This window comes from Rhinichthys klamathensis, unplaced genomic scaffold (genome assembly GCF_029890125.1).
Source record: "Rhinichthys klamathensis goyatoka isolate OS25496 unplaced genomic scaffold, OSU_Roscu_1.1 h1tg000687l_1, whole genome shotgun sequence".
Taxonomy (NCBI): domain Eukaryota; kingdom Metazoa; phylum Chordata; class Actinopteri; order Cypriniformes; family Leuciscidae; genus Rhinichthys; species Rhinichthys klamathensis.
In genome coordinates this window covers 833,138-857,526 of record NW_026607115.1, presented here as the reverse complement: position 1 = coordinate 857,526, position 24,389 = coordinate 833,138, and the positions used below count along the sequence as shown (strand labels likewise).

General features: G+C 37.7%; 1 protein-coding gene across 1 annotated transcript; it reads right to left on the bottom strand.

Moving 5' to 3' along the window:
• Positions 1–6,043: 6,043 nt before the first annotated feature.
• On the bottom strand, positions 6,044–23,240 carry glod5 (glyoxalase domain containing 5). The gene is made up of 4 exons (XM_056241989.1): positions 22,947–23,240; positions 12,987–13,139; positions 12,740–12,895; positions 6,044–6,218 (listed from the first exon to the last, which is right to left on the bottom strand). Exons 1-4 carry the CDS (start codon positions 22,998–23,000, stop codon positions 6,096–6,098), a joined length of 486 nt encoding a protein of 161 aa, XP_056097964.1. The 5' UTR covers positions 23,001–23,240; the 3' UTR covers positions 6,044–6,095.
• Between the last annotated feature and the right edge of the window lie 1,149 nt (positions 23,241–24,389).

Below are 24,389 nucleotides of genomic sequence, written 5' to 3'. Positions count from 1 at the left end.
GGTGAGCCGTGACCCATCTTTGCTCGTTTACACCCAAACACGATTCCCTCATCTATTACCAATTCACTTGCTCATTGGAGACTGTTTAAAAAACAGTTTAACATGGATATTATATAATTGTTTCACTTTTATTTTGCCTTTGTCCCAACTTTTTCGGAGTGTGTTGCAGCCATTAAAATAAAAATAAAAATTTATATTTACAAAATACAATTATGCTGATTAGTGAAAACATCGGAAATATTTTCTTTTGAACTTTTGTCGGTTAAAAAAAAGGATCAAGAGAAATAACAAATCCCAGATAGTGTTTTTTATTGCATTTTACACATTGTCCCTAACTTTTCTGGAAAAGGGGTTGAACATTTATGAATAGGTAGAGTCAATATGTGAATTCCAATCAAATATTGGGGCGGTCAGCCTCAGTGTCTCATCCTCCATTCCACATCTGAAGAGTCAAAGACCAACAGGGGTATAATATTTTCCCAATTCCTGTTTTATTCAGCAGTAGAGGAAGGTGTGGTGAGTTTGAAGTTCAATGTTGTGGTTAATTCCTTGAAAGGAGTCATGAGCCTTTGAAAAGGCCCCTTAATGACAGGTTGCTCCAGGGATTTTGTTCCTGTAACAAGTGTACTTTGGATACTTTTACAAGTGTCCACTAAATGACGACTTTCCAGCAAAGTGCTTCAGGATATAGGTTAGCAGATCAAAAAGTGCCTTTCCTGCCAGTCAGTGTATTACTGTACCACAGAACGTAGAAAATACTACTCGCTCTCAATCACATGTCATGTTGTGAAGACAGAAGAGCTAAAAATCATTTGGAATCCTTCAGAATTTCCACCATTGTTCCTGGTGATTCATGTATTGTAGTGTTGAACACGCAATGGTGTCCTCCCTAGGGACACTCACCAGTTTCGGTTTTCCTGTCTCGGGAGATGATTGTAATAATTTTTCTTTTTGTATGCTTTCATTCCGAAACATGAGATCACTGTTCTCATCTTACACCACAATATTTCCACCAAATGACATTTGTTTAATTGGTTTGTGTTCAGTGCATTATCTATTGTGAAGAGTTGTCAATGGCAATTGCTGTGGGAGAGGTACTTCCAGTTAGGAGTTATGTGACACCTACAACAGTCTATTGATGTACGCAAATTGTTAACTATGAATTGAAAGAAAGATTTTCTATTTTAAAACTTCCTTGGAATGATACCAAAAAAAAAATTGAAAAGAATTTTAGTTTCATAGTGTCATGTGTCACATCATATCTTTGTCTGTTTTATTGATTAATTATCAGGAGTCTTTTTCTTACATTCGTAGACAAAACAAAAGATTTGGGGGAAAAAACTGTTTTGGTCATATACAGACACCTACATATACAGTAGGTGATTTCCGTATGCTTTCAAAAGATTGATTAATGATTTACATTTTACTGGACAATTTTTAATACTCACACAATAACAAAAGAGACACAGTCAGTAGGAATTTCTGAGAATGTCTGAGAAAACAAGGAAACTGGAAGCACTTAATAGATTATCTTGAAAAAAAATGGTCTTTAAACAAAACGTCAATCCAATATCAACAGAGAGTGTTTTAAGAGTAGTTGCTAAATAAATAAACTTTGGCAAACCATTTGAAAATGACTTGAGAAATTGAATCGTTAAGATTGAACAAACACAATAAAAGAAGGAAGCTCTTTCATTTGTGGGAAGGGAGTCCAACAAACTGAAGCTTTACAGTTTCTTGAAAGCCTGATGGTGCACTGCAGGGGCCTTCGTGACTGCTTTAAGGACATTAAAAACAAATACTGAAAAGATTGTGAATGAGTTAACAGTAATGCATGAATAGAAGAAACTCTGATTAGAGGCTCGGATATCTTTAACACATCTGATTCATTGTTACCATGAAGAAGGAAGAGAAAGTTTTAACTTTTAAAATCTGGGCTTTACAGGAACTCAGTAGTCTTCTAATCTTCTGTCAGTTATTGGCAGCACTATTACGGTTTCGATCGCAAGGGCTTTACTCTCTTTGTTTTATCATGAGGAAATCTTTGAAATCTGCTGTTTGGTGCTACTGTGAGTCAGACAGGTGGACATCGGTATTTTCCATATATAATTAAACAAAAAGCAAATAACAAATTACTATCGATCAAACCTCACATAATAAGACTCTTAAACGGCTGATGGAGTCACTAAGCTGTCAGTTAGATAATAAAACAAGATGAAATAGTGCAGGGAATATGGAAACATAATCAGATGAACATGAGCAATCACGATGAGTGTTCAGTTATCGTGTGGAATTTCAGTACAACCATTGAGGATGTAAAAATGCTGGGGAGTTCATATGGACAGCACTTATTTTCATTTTTCATTCAAGGTATTATCATTTCATCTTTACTGTAAAACGCCATGGCAAAGTGTTGCCAAAGGAATTATCTGACCTCACTTAAAACAAGAGCATTCAAACCACTGACCTTAAAAAATCAAAGTAAACTTACTTGGTTCAAGTAAAATGTATTGCACATTATCTACGGTGTACTCAAGAAAGCTGAGTAATAAAAGGCGTCTACGGGGACACATCTTTAGGGTTAGGTTCTGGGTTAGTGTTCCTATAGTTGATTCCAAGTTGTTGTACATTATACAGTATGTGCTGACAGTAATTACACGGAGAACAAGGCAGTAAAATAAAGAGCTACACTGTAAAAAATGATCGTGATTTTAACGGTAAAAATGCTACAGTGAAAAACTGTTAATAGGTTAACAGAAAGTTTCCTTGCTATATAAGGTAAATAACTGTGATAGATCTAACGGTACATTTAATGTAATTTTACTGTAAAATACCGTTAAATTTACAGTTTTTGAAAGTGAAAAAGAACAACTCATTGTATAATTTACAGTGAAAAACCGTAAATTGACATTCCCACAATTCCCTGCGTGACACTTTACATTTGATGTATTTTTGTTGAAATAACTATGTTTCTTCTTAGTTTTCTTAGTTCTTTTCTTATCAGTTATGTACATTCGAGTTTTATGTTACATTTAATGTTGTTAAATTAATGTTATTGCATTTTTTTAATTTCATGTGTTACCATGATGCTGTTTAGTGTTTTGTGCGAATGAGACTGTGCAGCTTCTATATATTAGTACTAACTTTGTCGTGAAAGAGATGCTAGTGATGAGCTTTGATTTATCATGTGACTTTCATCACTGCTGTGATGATTGTTGGTTGTCAGTGTATTACAATGGTATAAAACAGATATTAATACATAAAAAGGTTGGTAAATTAACATTATATCAGATAACGAAATACGGTTTATTACTGTAAATTTTAAGTTAAGTCTGTAAAACCAATAACGTCTGTAGGCTACCATATTTTTGACGGTAAAGTTCTGGCAACCACAGCTGCCGGTATTTTACCGTAAAAATGGCGTTTTATTTTTTACAGTGTACCCTTGGAATTTTCCTCTGTGTGTCCTTTCAAAGACTGAATTTTAATTGAAGGTCAGCATTGCAAATATAAGCAAATTTAATTAGAACACATTTTAAAATATTTTAATATGTATAGACCCTAAAAGATAAATTCTGACCCTGGGTCAGTGATTGAACACTCTCGATTCAGCTCAATACTTTTGAGTGCATATACACACGCAGTACAACTGCAAGGGCTCATGGGTATTTTTCACAGCCTCAGTATTTTACTTGATCATTTTGAGTTATTAATGGCTAGGGAAGTCCAGTTCTGCTTCAGGAGGGCCAGTGTCCTGCAGAGTTGAAGAGTTCGTCAGTAAACGAGCTTGATTAGCTGGTTCTGGTGTGTTTGATTAGAGTTGGAGATAAACTTTGCAGGGAAGATCATGTGGCGCTCCAGGAACAGGTCTGGACACCCGGTTCAAATCTTTTTATTTGATGGATTTTGAAGTCAAAGACATATCTAAGTGACTCAATATGTTTTGGAATCATAACTCCAATAATCTTATGATTCCAAAACATACTGAGTGTAACACTTTACAATAAGGTTAATTAGTTAACATTAGTTAACTACCTTTAGTTAACATGAACTAAGAATGAACAATACTTCTACAGCATTTATTAATCTTAGATAATATTAGTTTTAACATAATACATTATTAAAATCAAAGGTTGTATTTGTTAACATTAGTTAATGCACTGTGAACTAACATGAACAAACAACGAACAGCTGTATTTTGATTAACTAACATTAACAAAGATGATTAAATACTGTAACAAATGTATTGCTCATTCTTAGTTCATGTCAGTTAATACATTAACTAATGTTAACTAATGAACCTTATTGTAAAGTGTTACAGAGTAATTTGTAATCAGAACCACTTCATTGATATGGTTTACAATATAACAGTAACTTAATTTACACCAGTAAGAATAGCAAAAACCTCAACTTAATTAAGCAAATTGGTTTCATCTGAGGAAGCTGTCGTCAAACCCATGTCCTTTGTGATGGCACAATGCCAGTGTCATCTTCGGTATGAGGATGATGAGGGACAAACAAAGCCAACAAACTAACAATGTATCTGTTGAAACTGTAATGGAACAAGGAAATTGTGTCCTGTCAAGATTTCTATATTACATAAGAGGTTTGAGGAAACAATACTGATCAGTGACACATCAAGTGACAAAAGGAAATCAAGTCATTGTGCTCATAAAAATGTTTTTATCACACATGAAGAATGAGAAGAGAAATAACCATTCTATGTTTTAGTTTGGGCTTTACAGGACAAATAAAGTTCTGTTTTATGCAATTATGCATCATTTTATGTCATTAATACTGTAAGTACATGTAACGTGTAATAAGGACACTGTAAAATAAACTGTTATAGTGTTATAAATAGCATCATGAGAAAACATTCATTTATTTGTGTGTTGTTTTCACGTGTTCAGACTGGAGCATTGTATTATTGTAACTATTGTTCTTGTAATTGTGATGTCTTCTTACTTTTTATTTATTTTAACAGTGAACCTTTGATGCGTGGCTACGTCCACAAGTGTGTGTGTGTGTGTGTGTGTGTGTGTATCTTTCTGTGAAAGAATTAAACTCTTATCTCCACTAGAATTCCTTCAGGTGTCATTTACAGAGAATTTCCAATGGTCTTTTTTACTATTTCATACTTCAGTTTTCATTTGCTAAGTCTGACCGACGTCACGTGTCTCCAAACGCTCTATCAGCTCGTAAAAGCAAATGACAAATGTTGCAAGAATACACTTACTAATGATCCTAACCTTTATCTTCATACCTTATTTGTCCAGACAGTGATTAGTCTTTTCTAAAGTATTAAACTATCGGTGTCCCGGAGCCCAGAGACTGTGGTGGTTTTGTTCAGGTCCCGAACAGTGAGCACCAGGTGGTCCAGATGACTGATGTGAACTGGACAGGAACTTCTGAACCGGACTGATGACAGTCCACTGAGAACCGGCCGGATGTGAAGCCAAGAATCATTTAAACAAACGTATTGAAATTATAATTTGTGATGAATGTATTTTGGCAGAATATCACAAAAATGAATACTTAAGAAATTAAGAATCTTAATGATCCTAAAAGTAGTTTACATTTTCTTTTTCTTTATGACATATAACATGGACATCATGGTTGTTATTTGTTGTATTGCCTTTATTTTGATAGTAATAATAAAAATCATCATCATCTCTAAAGTATAGAAATATCATGACACATTACCATTTTAAATGAATATTATTTAACATTATCCAAAGAACAGAGGAAGATAGAATGAGTAAAATGGTTTAAGATTCTAAGTGAATATAGTCAGAATCTTACAGAACTTAATGGCTTCAAATGAATTTACCCCACATCATTATTACAATTTAAAATCATGTACAGTGTCTCAGTACGTGAGGATTCGTGCTTGGCCCAAAATGGTTTGATATTGAGCCTACCACATAAGGAAGTTTGAAAAAGAAGGAAATATTAGCTCAGCCGAAACCACCAGTAAAAGCAATTAGCTTCCTTCCTTTTAAAACCTTGATGGGAGTTTTTTATTGCTTTTAAAAAGCAATCCAATTACAGGGCGATTTATATTCTTCTCCAGGCAATGATACAACGCCTCCTGTCTATTGTTGGTAATTGGACACTTCAATCAAGTTGTTGTCAGGGTCACGGAAATAGAGGGAACTGATGGGACCCACAGCGCCAGTCCTGTCAACTGGGCCCTCCTCGATTGTCACTCCACACGCCTGGAAACACAACATCAGAAAAATCTGAGAATATATCATTCTATGAAAAAACTTCAGTGTTCTGTCCTCTAAAACCAGGGATGAGCAACATTTAGAGCTGAGCTTTTACATTTCAGTTTCATTGTTGAAATTGAGTTGGAAGTAGGAAACAGAAAGCAGAATTAACGTTTGAATTAAAGCATGTAAAATTATAGTAGAATGAATGTTTATTTATACTGTACGAGTAGTTGTCGTTTTTTTCAGCATGAAAGACTCGACAGAGAGACCGTCAGCAAGGACACCGCGCTTACTTCGTCGGTCCAAAGGCGTTCGTTGATGGCAAAGAACTTCTTTTGCAAGTCGCTGAATGATTTGAATTTGACGATGTTTCTAGTAGCATAACTTTGGTAATTACTGTTCTGCCTTTATTGTCATGTTTCTGTCTTAAGTAACAGTTCTCAATCTTCAAAATGCTTACTGAAAGATTAACAGACTATTAGAAAAAGTCACTTTGAGGTTCATCTGCGTTTTGTTTTCTCTGTCTCTCCGAATGACCCCAACCTTGTTTATTTACGAGTCATTTTCTCATTTACAGGATGTCATGGATTGACTCACTTGTTACAGTTCTTGTGTCATATTGTTCTAATGTTTCCTAAACTTTCCGTTTGCTCAATTAACCTTCGCACGAGGGTTGCGTAATCACGTCAAACGTAAAGCTATTTTTCTGTATATGCTAAATCTCTTACCTCTGATTTTTGTTTTATGAGAGTCTCATGCAAACTAGCGAGTTGAAGTTTTGGAAATAACAATGGGGTGATGAGTTGTTTTCTTCATATGGCTCTAATCTTTCAGCAGGAGTCTTAACTTTAAAGCACAAGTTTAAGGGTAAAATAACAGAGACAATCTCTGATCCTGAAGGTCACTTTCTTTTTTTATTAGTTATCTTAAATTATTGTATCTTTGTCCCGGGTCACATTTATGGATTTAACACTGCAACAAATAACTTAAAATTGTTTAATTCCATAGAAACATATTTAGACTATTTTAAATCTAAAAATTCTATTTTGGTTATTATTTTGGGTGGAGACTTTAACCAAACCAGCTCACCACCTAGAATATCTAATGAATCATCAGGCCTCTGTGACTTGATTTCCCGTTTTGGTATGACTGACATTTGGAGGGAAAAACATCCTCATGCTTCACAATTTACCTGGTCTAACAGCTATGGGGTGTGTTTCCCGTTTCCCGTGTTATCAACTAGCTAGTCACGACTGTTTCCCGAAACCATATTGTCGCAAAGTGCTCGTTCAACCACGTTGGTTTATGACGTCCACGTGGTGGAGTACTAACTTCTTTTAATGAAACTGTTTGAGATCGAATTAACGCTAGATGTTTTGATATAAATTACAGACATGGCATCTGAGGACTATTTCTCATTTTTCTCAGTAATTTCGCTTTATTTCCAGATTCAATCATAGGCTCGTTCTTACATAGTAGAGCACGTCTGCACATGCGCAGTCTTCAAAAACTGTGCTTTAAATCTCTTGACAAACTCAAAGACGTAAATGACATTTGTATGATACTCCACCCAAAAATGAAAAATCTGTCATCATTTCCTCACCATCAAGTTGTTGCAAACCTGTGTTAGTTTCTTTCTTCTGCTGAACACAAAGGAAGATCTTTTGAAGAATGATTGGAACTTTGGCACCATTGACTTCCATAGTATTTTGGAAACAAACAACTGTTTGGTTCCACTCGTTCTTCAAAATATCTTCCTTTGTGTTCAGCAGAAGAAAGAAACTCACACAGGTTTGCAACAACTTGATGGTGAGGAAATGATGACAGATTTTTCATTTTTGGGTGGAGTATCCCTTTAAGTCCACATGTCATGCAATCTAGAAACTCTGCTTCTAACCACAGGACGAGAGCTGTCGTTCCACAACTCTGCGATGCTGTATGCGAATGTTCGTTGAAACGATGGTTTCGGGAAACACCGACTCGTTGAACTGCTGATAACGACGGAACTTGCGACCATAGTTGGCTAACGATGCTTTCGGGAAACACACCCCTGGTCCATTGAGGTCTAGGATTGACTTCTGGTTAATATCTGACTCTTTATCTGATTACGTCAATAAGGTTGAAATTTTGCCTTCTCCACTGTCCGATCATAAGTCTATTATTCTGTCTTTTGATAACCCATCTTACTCAAGAACATATAGTTCATATTGGAAACTAAACTCTGCTTTATTAGAGGATGAGGAAACTTGTCAATCTGTGATTTCTAAAATTAATTTCTTTCTTAATAAAGCTCAAGATGAAAATAATTTTGGTTCTAATTGGGAGCTATTAAAATACAATATTCGGTTGATGCTGCTATTCAAAGTTGGATCTCAAAAAGCCAAGCAATACAAATTAGAGGAACTTAAAGGCACACTGCGGAACTTTTGGCCACTAGTGGCGCTCGACCTGTAACTTTCACGTCTAGCGTCCCTAGAGGCCACAAGCTCCGCAGCACTGTCGCAAAAGTCAACAAACAGTCAACCGGTCCGCCCATAGACAGTGGGTCAGCTTCCCGTGTCTTTAGATTGTGTGTGCTTGCAGTGTTTGAGGCGGGCAGCCTGGCCGCGCTCGATTCCCTTATAGCAGTCTGCTGAGAGAGAGCGAGCGGCTTAGTGCTAACATGTCTGTGAGTGAATGTGGGCGCGGGACGGCGGGCACATTTACTGCACTAAAAACACCGTCGGCCTGAGCTGACTGTAACTTATGTGTGTTGGTTTCGTTTTACAGAAACCGTGGGACATGTTGTGTGTAGTGTTTGTGGGCACTGAGTCGTGGGAACTTTCACTACATTTAATGTACATTTGACATGAGTCGATTTTATTTGTGCGAGCCCTGCACTGTGGCGGGCTGTGTTTGTGTGTAGAAATGAACAATGGGCTGTGGGCATTTTATTACACTCATAACACCATCGGCTGTGGCCGGAATACCAGAAAATACTACACTGCTTATATGATTTATCTGTGTCACCTTGGAAACGGCATTTGTGTGCAGGCAAGCGTTAGCATCGGTCGGGCACCCCTCCTCCTCCTGTAGCTCACGCCAGCGAGCGAACGCTGGACCAATGGTGATCCTCGTCCTGGCTTTTCATTTGTCACTATGCCTTTTTCTTTTTTTTAGTGTCCTCTGACAAAACCTTTGCCTTCTTCCTTGTAGCTGTTGGTTCGGCCATGACGAAAACATACAGACGGCAATCAAACGCGAGTTGAGCACTCACGTCAGAATCTGAGGAAGTTGTGGGTGGTGGGGGAAGTGACGTATGCCGTAAAGCGGTCGAATTTTGTAGTTCTTTTTGTGCTCGGGTTCCTACCCGAAACCCGAAGTTACATAGTGCTAGGAAAAGCGATACAGACACCTTCAGGCTTCGGCAGACGTGTCATTCAACCTATTGTAAGTCGATGTACCATCTCAATGGGTTTTGGTAATATATTATAAAGGTTGAAAAGTTCCACAGTGTGCCTTTAACATTGTTAAAAGAATTGTCTGCCTCTCCTGCGTCCCCTTTGAACATTTATCAGTTGTCCAGAAATTTGAATTGGCTGAACTTCAGAACTCATTAGATAACTTGTATATATGTAAAGCAAAGGGTGCTTTTGTTCGTTCAAGAAGGAGATGGATGGATAATAATAATTTTTTTAGGTTGGAGAAACAGTGTAATCATCTCAATTCTATAGATAGTCTTAACATAAATGGAGTGGTTTTAAAAGATCACAAAGACATTTGGAATTATTGTGAAGAATTTTATAAAAATCTTTCTAGACACTCTCAACAAAATTTCGATCTATTTTTGAATTCTCTTGACTCAGACCGTATTTCCAAAATTTATGATATTGGCAAAAGTCTGTGTGAATCTCCTATTCAAATTCAAGATATTTCTGAACCGATCGATAAGCTGAAACTTAATAAAGCTCTATAAGAGTTCTATAAGAAATTCTCAAATATTCTTTCTCCATTTCTTCTCCAAGTGTATTTAGAAAGCCTACATAAGGCTCTATGACTCAGGGTGTTATAAATCTGATCCCTAAGCCTCAAAAGGGACTGAACTTGAAAATTGGCGACCTATAAGCTTGTTAAATAACGATTACAAAATACTAGCCATGATTTTTGCTAAAAGAATTAAATGTGTTTTAGATAATATAATGGATGACTTTCAGTCCGGTTTCATGAAAGACAGACTTATTTCAAATAATATTAGACTTGTTCTTGATATATTAGATTACTCGGATCTGATCCCTGACGATGGTTTCTTGTTTTTTCTTGATTTTTATAAAGCTTTTGATTCCGTTGAGTTTCCTTTTATTCTTAAAACTTTGAATATTTTTGGTTTTGGCCCCAACTTTATCAATGCTTTATCAATTATTAAATTACCACATGGTACTACTCATAGATTTAATATAGCCAGAGGCATCCGTCAAGGCTGCCCAATATCGCCATATCTTTTTCTGCTTCTGCAATTATTAGCCATACACATTCAAAATAGTCATTTGAAAGGTATCTCTGTTGCAAACCGATCAATATTAATAAGCCAATTGGCTGATGACACAATTCTGTTGATGTTAAAGTCTGTGACATTCCAGTCAAATCCGAAGTTAAATACTTGGGTATACTTATATGTAAAGATCAAACCTGAACTTTGAACCTCTTATTCTGTCTATTCAACGCAAATGTGATTCTTGGTTACAGCGTGATCTGTCTATAACAGGTAGAGAGTGTTTTCATAAACAGGCTTTGTTATGCTGGTCCCTAATTTTTCTCCACATATCTATTTTATCTGGAACAACCAAAATATTCAATATAAAAATAAATCTATTTTTTTTTTATATAATTGGTTTGATAAAAATATACTTTTAGTGAGTCAACTTTTAGATGAAAGGGGTGTCTTGCTCTCTTATGAACACTTTATGCAGTAATCCTCTTTTCCAGTCAACCCCAAGAGAATATGCCATTGTTTTTGGTGAAATTCCTGATTGTGTGAAACCTTTAGTTACACCTGGCCCTAAATGACCTTCATGCTCTCCACCTTTTTTTGACAGCACTAATCTATCTGTTGATCAATGTCCTCTCAGCAGCTTGTCAAACAAGAAAATTCGCCCAAATCTCAACAGAGATCAGATTTCTTTGCCTGCTTGTGTAAGCTTTTGGAATAACAAATTTGATGATATAGTATGGGAGAATTTCTTCATCTAATAAAGTGGTTGAAGTCTCTATTAAAATGATTCACAATTGCTACCCAGTTAATTATAAATTTGCTAAATGTAATAATAGTATTTCCCCCTTGTGCTCCTTTTGTCATCAGTTTGATGAGACAATTATTAATTTGTTTTGGGAATGTGTGTATTGCAAAATCTTTTGGGTTGACTTTTCAAATTTTGTTAAAAGGTATCTATCTTTAAACTTCTGTATAAGCCACAAAAAAATGTTTTTTGGTGACTCTCTGAAATTAGATCCTTATCATTTTAAATTTGTTCTTAACTTGCTACTTTTTCTTGCCAAATGTTATATTCACAAGTGTACATTTTCAAAGAAAACTCCTTTTTTCATTTTTAAGAAAGATTTTGATACAATTTATGCATCAAAATTAACATACAATTTACGGTAACAGATCTCTGTTACCGTAAATTGTATGTTTATCTCTGTAAAGCTGATTTGAAACAATCTCCATTGTTAAAAGCGCTATATAAATGAAGATGACTTGACTTGACTTGACTTGATATCAATTCTTTGAGGAACTCTAAAAACTCTGCTGCATGTAAGACTCTGAAATGATGTCAATCATTTAAGCTAGTTTAATATTATTTATGTTTATGTAATGTAACCCTCTGTGTTGTTTATTATTGTCTTTTTATTATTATTATTGCAAAAAGAATAAAGAATAAAAAAAAAGATGCAGGGTGTTTTAGAAACAGTTGGTTGACATTATTAATGTTTCAAAAGTCAATTATAGAAATATACATTTAAAAATATTTCATTTTATTTAATCATTGACGTTCACTTTATTGAACAGTTTGTTTTGGCCCTTGAATCTGACGGAGTTCTAAAACAAGAAAAGTTCCTTCAGGAAACAAACACTGGTTTGTTGCTCAGAGATTTTGCTTTGGCTTCGTCTGGAAATATGTTTTGTCCGTAAAAGTAGAATGATATTATTCAATTGAATAATGTTAGAGTAATATCGTCAATATTGTGTCTAAAATCTAAGTTACTCAGTAGTAACTTCTTGTTTATAGACCTGCTGTATAAAAGCAATATCACAATCATGTTGTTGTACTGAATTTTAACATGCCTATAATTAGTATTAAAAACAACAGCACTGTGTGGTATTGCTTATTTATGAAGCATGGTGGACAAACTCCTCTTTCTCAGACGTTCTGTGGTGCTGTATGACATAATGAATGAATATGAATAAAAAGATAAATAGTTATTTTTTTATTTAGCAAAACTAGTGTTGGACTGATGATTTTATTAGTCAAATTAATTGTAATTAATACCTTGAGATGGGCAGCAACATTTGTCAGAGGGGTCTTGGTGATAAGGCACAAGTCAGCAGATCCTGGTGTTGGGCTTTTGGCTTTCGGCTCAAACTCCTTCCCAACCTGATGAAGGTTGATTTTCTGCTCTCCAAAGCTCAAAGCTTTACGGTCACCCTGAAACGTAGACATTGATTGGTGAGAATACTTATACTTTGCTGCCACCATGTGGTTTTGTTCACTGTGTGGTTTTTGTGTGAAGTTTTACCTTAAAAGTGACGACCTCCATTCCCAAAACCTTGGAGTAAAAATGAGTGGTTTTATTCAGGTCCCGAACAGTGAGCACTAGGTGGTCCAGATGACTGATGTGAACTGGACAGGAACTTCTGAACCGGACTGATGACAGTCCACTGAGAACCGGCTGGATGTGAAGCCAAGAATCATTTAAACAAACATATTGAAATTATAATTTGTGATGAATGTATTTGGCAGAATATCACAAAAATGAATACTCTGCCATTTTTGGTATTTTTTTTTATTTTTTTAGCATTACTGAAACAAGAATCTTAATGGTCCTAAAAGTAGTATCATTTTTCTTTATGCAAAAACAAGATTTAAGAACGACATCAGGGTTGTTATTTGTTGTACTGCCTTTTTTATGATAGTAATAATACAAATCATCATCATCACAAGAGAAACACAACGGGTTATATGGCAGCTATGGCAATAGACTACTAGTATAGACTTCCTAATTTTCTTTTTTGGCCCAAACCCAGAGTACTTCCCCTATCCCAGGTTGGGATAGGAATAGAAGTTGGGGTGGTGGAGGGATGCTGGAAAACTGTCGTGGGACAGAGGTAAGTCTGCTTTATACTGTATATACCTCTTAACATGCTAATTGTGTTGATTAACTGAATGTGCTCCTCTCATGTTAATTTGGTTCAATTATCTGAACGTGCTCCTCTCAAACTTTGTCAATAAGACATCATTAAGTGGGGGCGTTCTGCCAGTCTCTGATCTTCCAACTGAGAGCCAAATATGCGTGAATGTTGACAGTCTTAGTTCTCATGACCAGGTGCTGTTTATACCATTTGGGGTTACTATTATCTTCACAGTCAGGGGTAATTTTCTGTATTGTCTTTAGCTGCTTTGGTCACTTCTGTCGCTGTGTAAGGTCAACACTTTTAAGGACTGCCCACTGAATGCCTATAAAATACAACGTATGCCTGCCTCAGTAAGACTTGATGACTGCTGCAACCAACAATAATACATGTTCTCAATAAAGAATCCTGCTCAAGACACATCAGAGTCTCCTGGGGCCTCATTTATAAACGTTGCGTACGCACAAAAGAAGGCGGACGCCGCTCTCTACGCAATCATTGGTATTTATAAAAAGCAAACTTGACGGTAAAATGTGCGGTCCTTCACGCAAGCTCTGACCCAGGCGTACGCACAAAAACGGCTGAAATGAGAAATGGCGACACCGTCGGCAGATGGAAGAAACACGTGAAAGTGTGTGAAACTGTAGACCGTTGTGTAAAATAAATGGCAATACTGCCTCTCATAAATAACACGAAGACTTCACAAAGCAAGTCTTACAATTAACAGCCTACACGAACACCCGTTTGATCGATCTGCAACAGAAATGCAAATGAACACATATTTGCAAAAAGAAAAGTGAAATATGTTCTGCAATAATATTGGCATGTTATACAATTCATCCTCATAAATAAGATGGTAAACAGAACGAAATAATGTACAAAACTGATATTCTCGCCAATGTGTCCGTCTGGCGGAGCAGATATGCAATTAGATAGATAGTCAGATAGATAGATAATTAGGGAGATTTTTTTTTTTTTTTCGGCCACAGTCCGAGGTTGTGAGGCTACAGCATTTACGGCGTCTGCAACCTTTTGCCACTCAAGTGCCTTTTTGGCATTAGTAATGCCCACACTGTGCCCTCCAAACAACATTTTTCTCCTCTTCTCCAACTCGCCAACGATAACTTCTACTTCACATTGAGTGAAGTTACGTTTTTTTTATTTCCTCTCTATGTTTGCCATGATTTCGCAATCGATGAATATTAACTTATGGGCGTTTCACGGACTATTTATGGGCAACTATGGGCGTGACATGAAGCCGCAAAAGCTGCGCTACATTTAGAATTGATTGTGATTTATTATGGGAAAAATGCGTAGGATGTGCGTGCGCACGGTTTTATAAATCCGAATATTTATGTGCATACGCACGTCCTATGTTTCATCCGTACGCCACTTCTGATGCAAATCCTACGCAAAGTTTTATAAATGAGGCCCCAGGTCTTTGCTTCTGAGTTTCCTACACCACCTTGAAACAGTATCTGTTCTCTTCATGACACACACCAATGATCCAAAACATTATGACGATCTGCCTAATATGCTGTCGGTTCGCTGTGTGCTGCCAAAACAGTGCCGACCCACCGAGACCTGAAGGTGTCCTGTAGTTTCTGGTACCAAGACATTAGCAGCAGATCTGTAGGTTGTGACGTGGATCGAACTTGTTGGTCCAGCACATCCCACTGACGCTCAACTGGATTGAGATCTGGGGAATTTGGAGGCCAGAGCAACAGCTAGAACTCTTCATCATGTTCCTCAAACCATTCCCGATCAATGTGTGCAGTGTCAGGGTGCATTATCCTGCAGAAAGAGCCACTTCCACCAGGCAACACATTGTCATTAAGGGTGTACCTGGCCTGATCAATGTTTAGGAAGGTGGCACGTGTCAAATTTACGTCCACATGAATGGCCGAACCCAGGGTTTCCCAGCAGAACATTGTCCAGAGCATCACACTCACTCCACCCGAATCATGGAGCCATCATTTCCCCAGGTAAAAGACGCACTCGTACACGGCCGTCCACGTGATGTGAAAGAAAATGTGACTTGTGACCTTACACTTTTTCAAAGTCCAGTTCCGACACTCGTGTGCCCATTGTAGGAGCTTTCGACAGTGGGCACGGGTCATCATAGGCACTCTGCAGCTGCAAAGCCCCAACCCGTCTCCATTCCAGCGTGATGACTCCGATCTTCAACCAGATGGGACTGGAAATATTCTGATTGTTCCAATCCAATCTGACCTGTAATGCTGCCTGTAATGCAGGCCCGACTGAGCCTGGGTTCTCCCAAGGTTTTTTTCTCCATTCTGCCCAGATAGAGTTTAGGTTCCTTGCCACTGTCGCCTTTTTCCACCTAGTCGCCTTTTTCCCCTTTGTTGCCATTGGCTTGGCTTGCTTATTTGGGGACATTAAATTGAACATTTAATTTAATATTCAAGAATAACATTGATCTGCCTGCATTGACACTATTATACAAGAACTGAACCGAGATGGACGATGACATCACGGTTTACTCCAGAGCGGCTATATATATATATGAAATTAACTTTTTAACTCTGATAACTTTTTTAAAAACAAAAATGAAACATCACTGAACTTACTTAAGCTGGACTGTAATGCTATTTTCTTCTGGAAACAAACTTTTTTTGCATTATTTTCCTGTTGTCTCTGTAAAGCTGTTTTAAAACAATCTTTATTGTAAAAAGCGCTATATAAATAAATGTGACTTGACTTGACATATGCAGCAGAGTACAATGCCACAAGTCAAAGTTGCTCAGATATGTATTCCTGCCCATTTACAGCAGCACAAGTCAGATTGACACTATTCAGAATATTTCATCCAGTTCCTTCAGCTTGAATATCGGTATACATCATGCCGGCATTTGGCACAGTTGTTGTCTGTAGTAGACTAGACTACAAGAACAACCAATATAATGTAACAGTCGGGTTCTGGAAGTAAAAATCCCATTTATTTTCTCCATAGGGGAATTGATTTTTAACAGCATCCCTGCAATGATCAGAGCCCCCAACCCCAGAACGCGATTTAAACCGGAAAGCAATTTAAACCAAGATTGGCAACCAGCATTCCACCCCCCTGAAAGAGATTTCAACCACAAGTCCCCTGAGAATTATAAAAGCCCCCCAAGTCATGTGTCCTGGTGCCAGGATTGGGGGGCTGGGTATGGAAGCAATATCTTTGAAAGGGGGGCATTGATGTGTTCTTGGGGGGTGTTTGTTTAAGGCGCGTATATGCCAAACATTTATCAGATGAAACTTGTAACTACTTGCCATAGGCGTAGCCACCTAAAATAGATGCAAAATTATTTTTAAGGTCTTAACAAAAAAATGTAAAAAAAATCTAAACTTGGCCTATTGTTGTTTACTTACAATATTTGTTAATTTAAAATGTAATTAAATGTTTAATTATTATCATATTGTTAAAAAAATGATCTGCCAACATTCGGACTGCCAACCAATCGGAAAACAGCCTCTGACTGTCTGATGGTAACGAGGTTGTGCCGTCGAGCCTTGTGAGGAGAAATGGAAACCAATGAGCGCAGCTCACACAAAGAAACTCAGTGAACATACGGCGGTAAAAATTCATGTGGAGTTTTTATATTTATAATATATGATACAGTTAAGCAACATCCCACGATCAAGAGTGCTGAATACCATCACGGTTGAAAATGTGACTGATTTCATATGACAGTTCAATAAACAAGTAATTAATATTAAGTCACTTACATTTTATACTTACATAAAATACTCCGCATTTTAAGGGGGCCCCCGAGGGCTGATCATTCAAACAATCGGGAATGTTAATATAAAGACGGAGCAACATCTCTGCATCCCCCTTAGTGGGGCCCCTTTCTCGTTACGCGGGTTATGCTTTTACCAACTCGCCTCAGCAGCCTTTTTCAAACTGGAGCAGCTCTTACTCACGGTATGTAGAAAATGCATGATCTGATTTGTTAAAGATTAAAAGGACTTATCCGTCTGACATGGCCGCTCGCTCTAACGTTAACTATTGTTAAGCGCATACCCAAGTGGAAACAACTTCAAATACTCCATCATTTCTGGCCATACAGAAAAGAATAATGCATCAGTCGCAACTACTTTTATTTGTGTAAACTCACAATAACAAGAAAACTTTGTGCTTTGGTAAAATAAAATAAAACAATCAGGGCGCGCTTTCATGGTCTCCATGAACTGGAGCGCGTCTCAAAAATAAACAGAAACACAGCGTATACTAGCCTCACATACATGAGAAATATATCTATATAAAGCTTGAAATGTCCACTGGCACTTTTAAATGAAAAAATTCATATAGAAAGCAAATATCATCTGATTACGTAATGATTACGTAGATGCATTTCTCTCTAAAGGCGCATCTGCTTTACAACGGAGATGTATGGAGTTCTTTTTCTAACTTCGCTCGGTGTTTCACTATGGGGAATCGCTTTGGGCGTGACCAACTACGGAAGCTCCTATGCCACCACGTCTGTCTTTGACAGACAGGTCGACCTGAGATCAGGCTCCGGGGCGGTAAATATATCACTCGACCTATATCACTCAGGTCGACCGATAACAAAGTCATTCTCGACTTTCTTCCCGTGAGGGACTACAACAAGCTCTCTCATCACGTCCGACTTCATCGCTGGTTTTCGCTAAACTGTTCAACTGGCGGACCGTCATTGGATTACGCCACCGAACGTGACTTCAGTGGATTGGACTGTGTTGAGTGTCACACCCGAATAGTGTCCGCGTCAAGGCGAGCTATCACGTCGGTAGGATTTTCAGAGGCGCCAAGCCATCTTTAGGCTCTACACGTTAAGGCGAGCCGTAAAAAGGGCTAACTACCCTACGTGAACCATCGGACTAACGTGTTGTGACGAGTCATTGAATCACTCTTCTCTCCCCAGCCGTTATGTCGACCGCCATTTCCCCCGCCAAAGGGATTGAGTAGGAAAGCAGGGAGCCGGCACCCCGCCCGTGTCCATCGTCATGTGAATGAATGAATGAATGAATGAATGAATGAATGAGGCATTTATATAGCGCTTTCATATGTACTACTGTACACCCAAAGCGCTTTACAATCATATCAGGGGGTCTCTCCTCAACCAGCACCAGTTTGCAGCATCCACTTGGATGATGCGACGGCAGCCACAGTCCAACGGCGCCAGTGCGCTAACCACACACCAGCTATAGTTGGAGAGGAGAGAGAGTGATAGAGCCAATTCAGTGGATGCTGAATGTGGAGCAACCGTCTCGGACAGGGACCCCCATCCCATATGCATTGTGTGTATGGGTGCTAAGCACGCTCAAACGTCGCTTGCGGACCCGCAAACATGCGTTCACTGTGCGTCAATGCCGGTGAAAATTTTGGAGAGAAGGCTGAGAGTGGCGGTAGCTAGCCAGCAAGACCCATCTCTGTCCGGAGCTGCCGCGAAGCCTAAGGCTACTGACCATCAGCGAGCTACCACGAGCTGGGCTGACATGATGGAAGCCGAATCCCCGGATATGCCTCCTCTGTTCGATGGCCTTCTTGCACACGAGGAGGAGGAGCCGGGTGACGAGGGGAGGGCGATGTTAACTCTGACCTCGTCGACTTGGAAATGGATGACGACGAGGAGGAAGACAACTCTCTCTTCCCTGTCCAACAGTCTAGACCCCCTAGCACGACTGACTTGGGTTCTCAGGCAGAAGGTAACCTGCACAAGGTGTGCAAGCGAGCCGCGGCTAAACTGGGCCTAGCGTGGCCCACGGCACAGGATGCAGAAGGTGCAGAGAGGTAGAGCCCTGCACGGGCCTCAAATCTAGGCCCTAGCCCGGCCCTGCCCCGAGACGCTCAGGCCCTAGCCCGGCCCGTGTCCGACAGCTCATCAGAATGATCAGCCCGAGTCCGACCCGAGCCCGTAAAAAAAAAAAGAAAAAAAAAAAGATAAACAGCCTGACCTATGTTGCAGTCAGTAAACCAACCAGATATATTTTGTTTTCAATGGCAAAGTATTTACCGGTAGGTTTATTTTCATTTCTTTATAAAGTTAATTAAGAAAAAACAAAAAACAAAATTTATGACGACCAAGCAGCCGACAGCGAGTTAAACATGTTTGATCCATTGATTGATTTATAGCCTCTCAAATCAACACTTTACTTGGCTACAATAAAATCCATAGATATAAAACAACTTAAGCATATCACACAGACAGTTAACGTTAGTTTAAACGTTTATTGTCATTTTTGAAAAGCTGAGGCAAACTGCTCTGCTGCTCAGTCGCAACAGCGCTCGCAAACTAAATGAATTTATAATATAGGCTACAATACAGAGAATGCAATCTAAACAAATCAAATAAATTACATTAAAAACAAACATGCAGGTTATCTTACCTCAAAAATCAAGTCTTCACTACAGAACATGGCCATTTCCAATAGTTTCCAACAGACTCATGAAAATAAAGTCCAATCAAACAAAAAACAACCTCCTCCTAACATGGCTAAGAACAGTCTCAGAGCATCGTGAAGAAAAAGCACAGCATCCACAGTGGAAGGTTTTAATCCAGTCGTACTTTTTCCAGCTGCGCTGAAGTCACGCTCGCTACCATAGCGGGACACTAGAACGAGCCGGTCGCGCGAATCTCAGATCGCGCCGCCGGGAAACCTGTGTGTGTGTGTGTGTGTGTGTGCGTGAGCGTGAGCATGAGCAGACTGTCATGTGTCAGTCTTATGTCAGTGTGATAGGTTATAAAACGTCTTTCTATGTTTGCTTTTCAATCGTCATCTTCTCATGTTTTATTTTAATTAATGTCTAAAATAGGCTATAAAAAAGATAAGCCTAAAACAGACCCGAGGCCCGGCCCGCGTGTGAACTATGACGTGAAAATTGGCCCGAAGCCCGGCCCTAGGAGCATAAATAAGTCGGGGCCCGTCGGGCTCGGGCTGAAATGCAGGCCTCTACAGAGAGGGACCTTTCTGACGGAAAAAGGCTACCTCCTGCTCAAACCATGACGAGACGACACCTACCCGCCGTGCTATGGCTACATCATGGGCCTTACCTAAGGGAGTTTCGGTACAGGAGATCTGTGGGGCAGTAAGCTGGACTACGCTGCACACTTTAGTGCGATTTTATAGACTGAATGTGTCGGAGCCATCCTTAGCTCATGCAGTGCTAGGAGCCAGCACATCAGGTCCCATTGATGAGGTATAGCGTACGTTGTGCAATCCGGGAGTGGTCTATATCTCCCATAATGAAACACAGAGCGAAGTTGGAAAAAGAACGATGGATTACTTAACGTAATCCCGGGTTCTTTGATAACAGAGTGAGGTGTTTCACTATGGGAGATATAGACCACTCCCGGATTGCACAACGTACGCTATTTCTATATAGCATTGCTTGTTCCACCACGCAAATGACTGTTTTTAAAGTGACAATCTGTTACACATTTGAATATTTACTGTATCTTGAAGATTGTTGTATTGTATCTTCTATAAAGATGAAGATTGACATTTCGATATTTAAAAAAATAAGCACATAATGTTGTAAAAAATAAACAACTTATGTTCTGTTAGATGTTCTGTGTTTTGACTACTTTTAGAATTTTGTATAATAATATCTCTAGGTAATGAAGATATATTAACATAATCGTAGGCCTGTATTTTATATAAAACATATATAAAATACATTAAAAAAAGGGCCTCATTGATTAATTTTGCCTGGGGCGCCCACTCAGTGTTGGTTCGGCTCTGTGTTTACACCAAAGCGACTAGAATCAACGGTGTATCATTTCCATAGCAATGATTTTACTTCAGTGTATCTGTCAGCTTTCTGTAGCTCTGCCGAACTTCCATCGAAAACAACTTAGAGCGGCTAGTAGGCTATTAATATAGTATAACATCATGCTTTTTCTTGTTTTCCGTTAGAAATTAATGTGAATTCTTCTTGTTTGCTGATTAGCTGCTGCTTGTGATGATAGTTTCAATGCCAAATTTATAAAGCATTATTTAACACTCATAAATATATTTTGTTGTTGTTGTTGCTTTTTTTTGCTACTTGGAAACTAATGATAATGATATTTTAACTATCCAGTCAAATCAAATCTGTTTTGTGGCATTTAGTGACATGCTTTTTAAATTATATATATATAGTATATGCCTTTTAGTGAATAATAACAATAATTAATAATATACAGTAAATAAAAATATATAATATTTGATTAAAAATAAGATTTAAATATAGATTAAAAGTTTTGTGTCGGTAATGTTTTTGAAAAAAGTCTCTTAAGCTCACCACTGCATTTATTTGGTCAAAACTATAAAAACTGTATATTCATTTCAAAGAACTTTTTTATTTGAATAAACTTTAAAATGTATTTTTCCCCTGTTGCTCCAGTCTTCAGTGTCACATGGTCCTTCAGAACATATGCTAAATAATAAACATTTGTCTGAACATGGTTGTGCTGCTTATTGAAATTGTGGAAGAATATGTGGAAGTATTTTTTTTTTTATCAGGATGTTTTGATGAACGAAGATTACAATTGAATTTGAAATCGAAAATGGAAATGTTAATTATTTTAAATTACATTTCTTGCACATTTACAAAGCAGGAGAGAGAGCACCAATATCATAAGGCCAAAAAAAGGAGCAATATTTGAAATGGAATGGACAGTTAAAGATGTAAATCAGCATGGGGATTCAACATATTTTTCAAAAACAGAATATCTTCTAAAACTAAGCGATAACACTCCATGTGTAACGTTGAATGTGTAAGTATACTTGGCAATAAGCTCTTTCTGATTCTGAAGAACATTTTTTATTTTTTTTACAAATTCAGATCAAAGATTCGATTCGAGATGATTCACAAACTTGTCTTAAATAATTTTGAGTCTGAATCCATGAAGATGAAAAACAAACAATCATTTTATATGTCAAGGAAGATGTAGGCTACCATTGCCCAAATAAAAATTTCCAGGAAGTGAAATTAAACCAAGGTTTAACTCATGAATATAAAACACACACCGTGAAGGTTACTGGCATTTTGTTTAATATTCATGACTGAGACAAGACTTTCACATAAAGTCCAGAAATTTCTAACCAACGTCAGCCTTTGAGCCAATCAGTAGAACCATCACTTTGAGACGTCACACTCCGTAATGAATATTTATGCGCCAAGCCTTCATTCAAATTCACTTCCAGGAATCTCACATTTGTACTGTAATAAAACATTATTAATCAGTAAGTAAGTAAGTAATAGCTTAGTCTCGTGTTATTTAATTTAATTGTTTCCATGCGCTACTTTCCATTCCAGCTTTCTAATAGAAACTAGGAAGTAATTCTCAAACTAAAAAGAGAGATTCTGTTACCTTGCCGTGTGTCGAGTAAGAACGCAGGAAAGTACTGCAAACGCGTAGAGCCATTTTAACAGTGGAAAGTCAAATTTGACTGCCGGTATCACCTGTTCTAACCTGTCCGGAATAACAAACTCAAAGAAGCAAGTCCAACTGGAGAACGAGAAGCGCTAGACACCCTGCCGTAATCACTCTATTACACACGCCATCGGATGCAACATGGTATAGGCTATCATCTTAATAAAATAAACAATGTGGCCCAGGAGATGTCTAAATAATAGTTACATATATTTGAACGATGTATTTTCAATTCAAAATCTGTTCAAGTTTCTCAGTGTCATTAGTGTACGTTATCATCCCGCTCCTGAAGTAGCACGTCGTTGTCCCATGATACCTATTACTTTTCTCAGCGCTGCTCAGGAAGGGCCAATCTCTTGTGGCTCCAAACAAGGAATAGTCACGTTTGCCCTGTCCAAAAGGTAAAAGAGCACCTTTCACAACTACAAATAATATTTTCTAATAACACTAATTTCAGATTTAGTCCCAAAAGAGTCTTCATTTGTCACAGGCTGTTGAAATAACTAATTTATCATAAAATACCACAGGAACATTAATTTACATGATCTCAATACATCGGATAGTTTCTTTGAATCAAAGCAAATATAATTGTAAAATAGAAAAACACCATAATCTTCAATAGCAGTGTTCATCATCTGGTTTACTGAAAAAAAGAAGAAAAAGACTTGAGAACTGTACTGCTATATTTCCATCAAGACTGTCTTTGTAGATTTGGCATACATAGAGCAATGTCAAAGCTGAAAACATGGTCTGGAAAAGTAGCACGTGGGACCACATAAATATTGTCTGATGAAGAAATATCACATCGATAGATCCACAGTATTTCATGATCCAAACATGGAAGTGTTCGTCAGTTTCCATAAAATTATGTATTAAGAGTAATGCAACAGTTACTTCTTTAATTATCATTGTTACTTCATTACTATAATTTGGAGCAGTTTTATCAGATGATATGACTATACTGGAAAGACACTGCATCTCAGATGTAATGTGAGAATTGCGTTTTTGAAATGGTAATATTGTGATGTTTTGTTGTGTCTGTTTGAAAAGGTCAAATAATGCAGTCATGCCATATTAAGTTAATAAAAATAATTAAGTTAAAAAAAAAAAAATCACACTCTTTTTCTAAACAATAAACCAGTCTTGTTCCTGTACACTTTTTATTGTAATATACAAATAACATTATGGCTTGATGAAGCCAGAACAAACCGATCATTAAGTTGTAGCAGAAAGTGTGCAACATCTGTGCAGTAAGCACTGGTGTGGTTACAAGCAAATGTCACCCAAATAATCCAAATGTAACTCAAAATAATATTGAACATTTCTGGAATATCTTAATTATTCATTAAAATACAAACCAGAACATGAAAACTTATCCAG

Excerpts from the sequence above, each read along its gene's own strand:
- glod5 (XM_056241989.1), bottom strand. The coding sequence starts at position 23,000 with ATGGCTCTACGCGTTTGCAGTACTTTCCTGCGTTCTTACTCGACACAC. Across the intron at positions 13,140-22,946 it reads CTTACTCGACACACGGCAAG|CCGGTTCTCAGTGGACTGTC; the intron begins GTAACAGAATCT and ends CTTCACATCCAG. Across the intron at positions 6,219-12,739 it reads ATGTTGCTGCCCATCTCAAG|GCGTGTGGAGTGACAATCGA; the intron begins GTATTAATTACA and ends TTGTGTTTCCAG.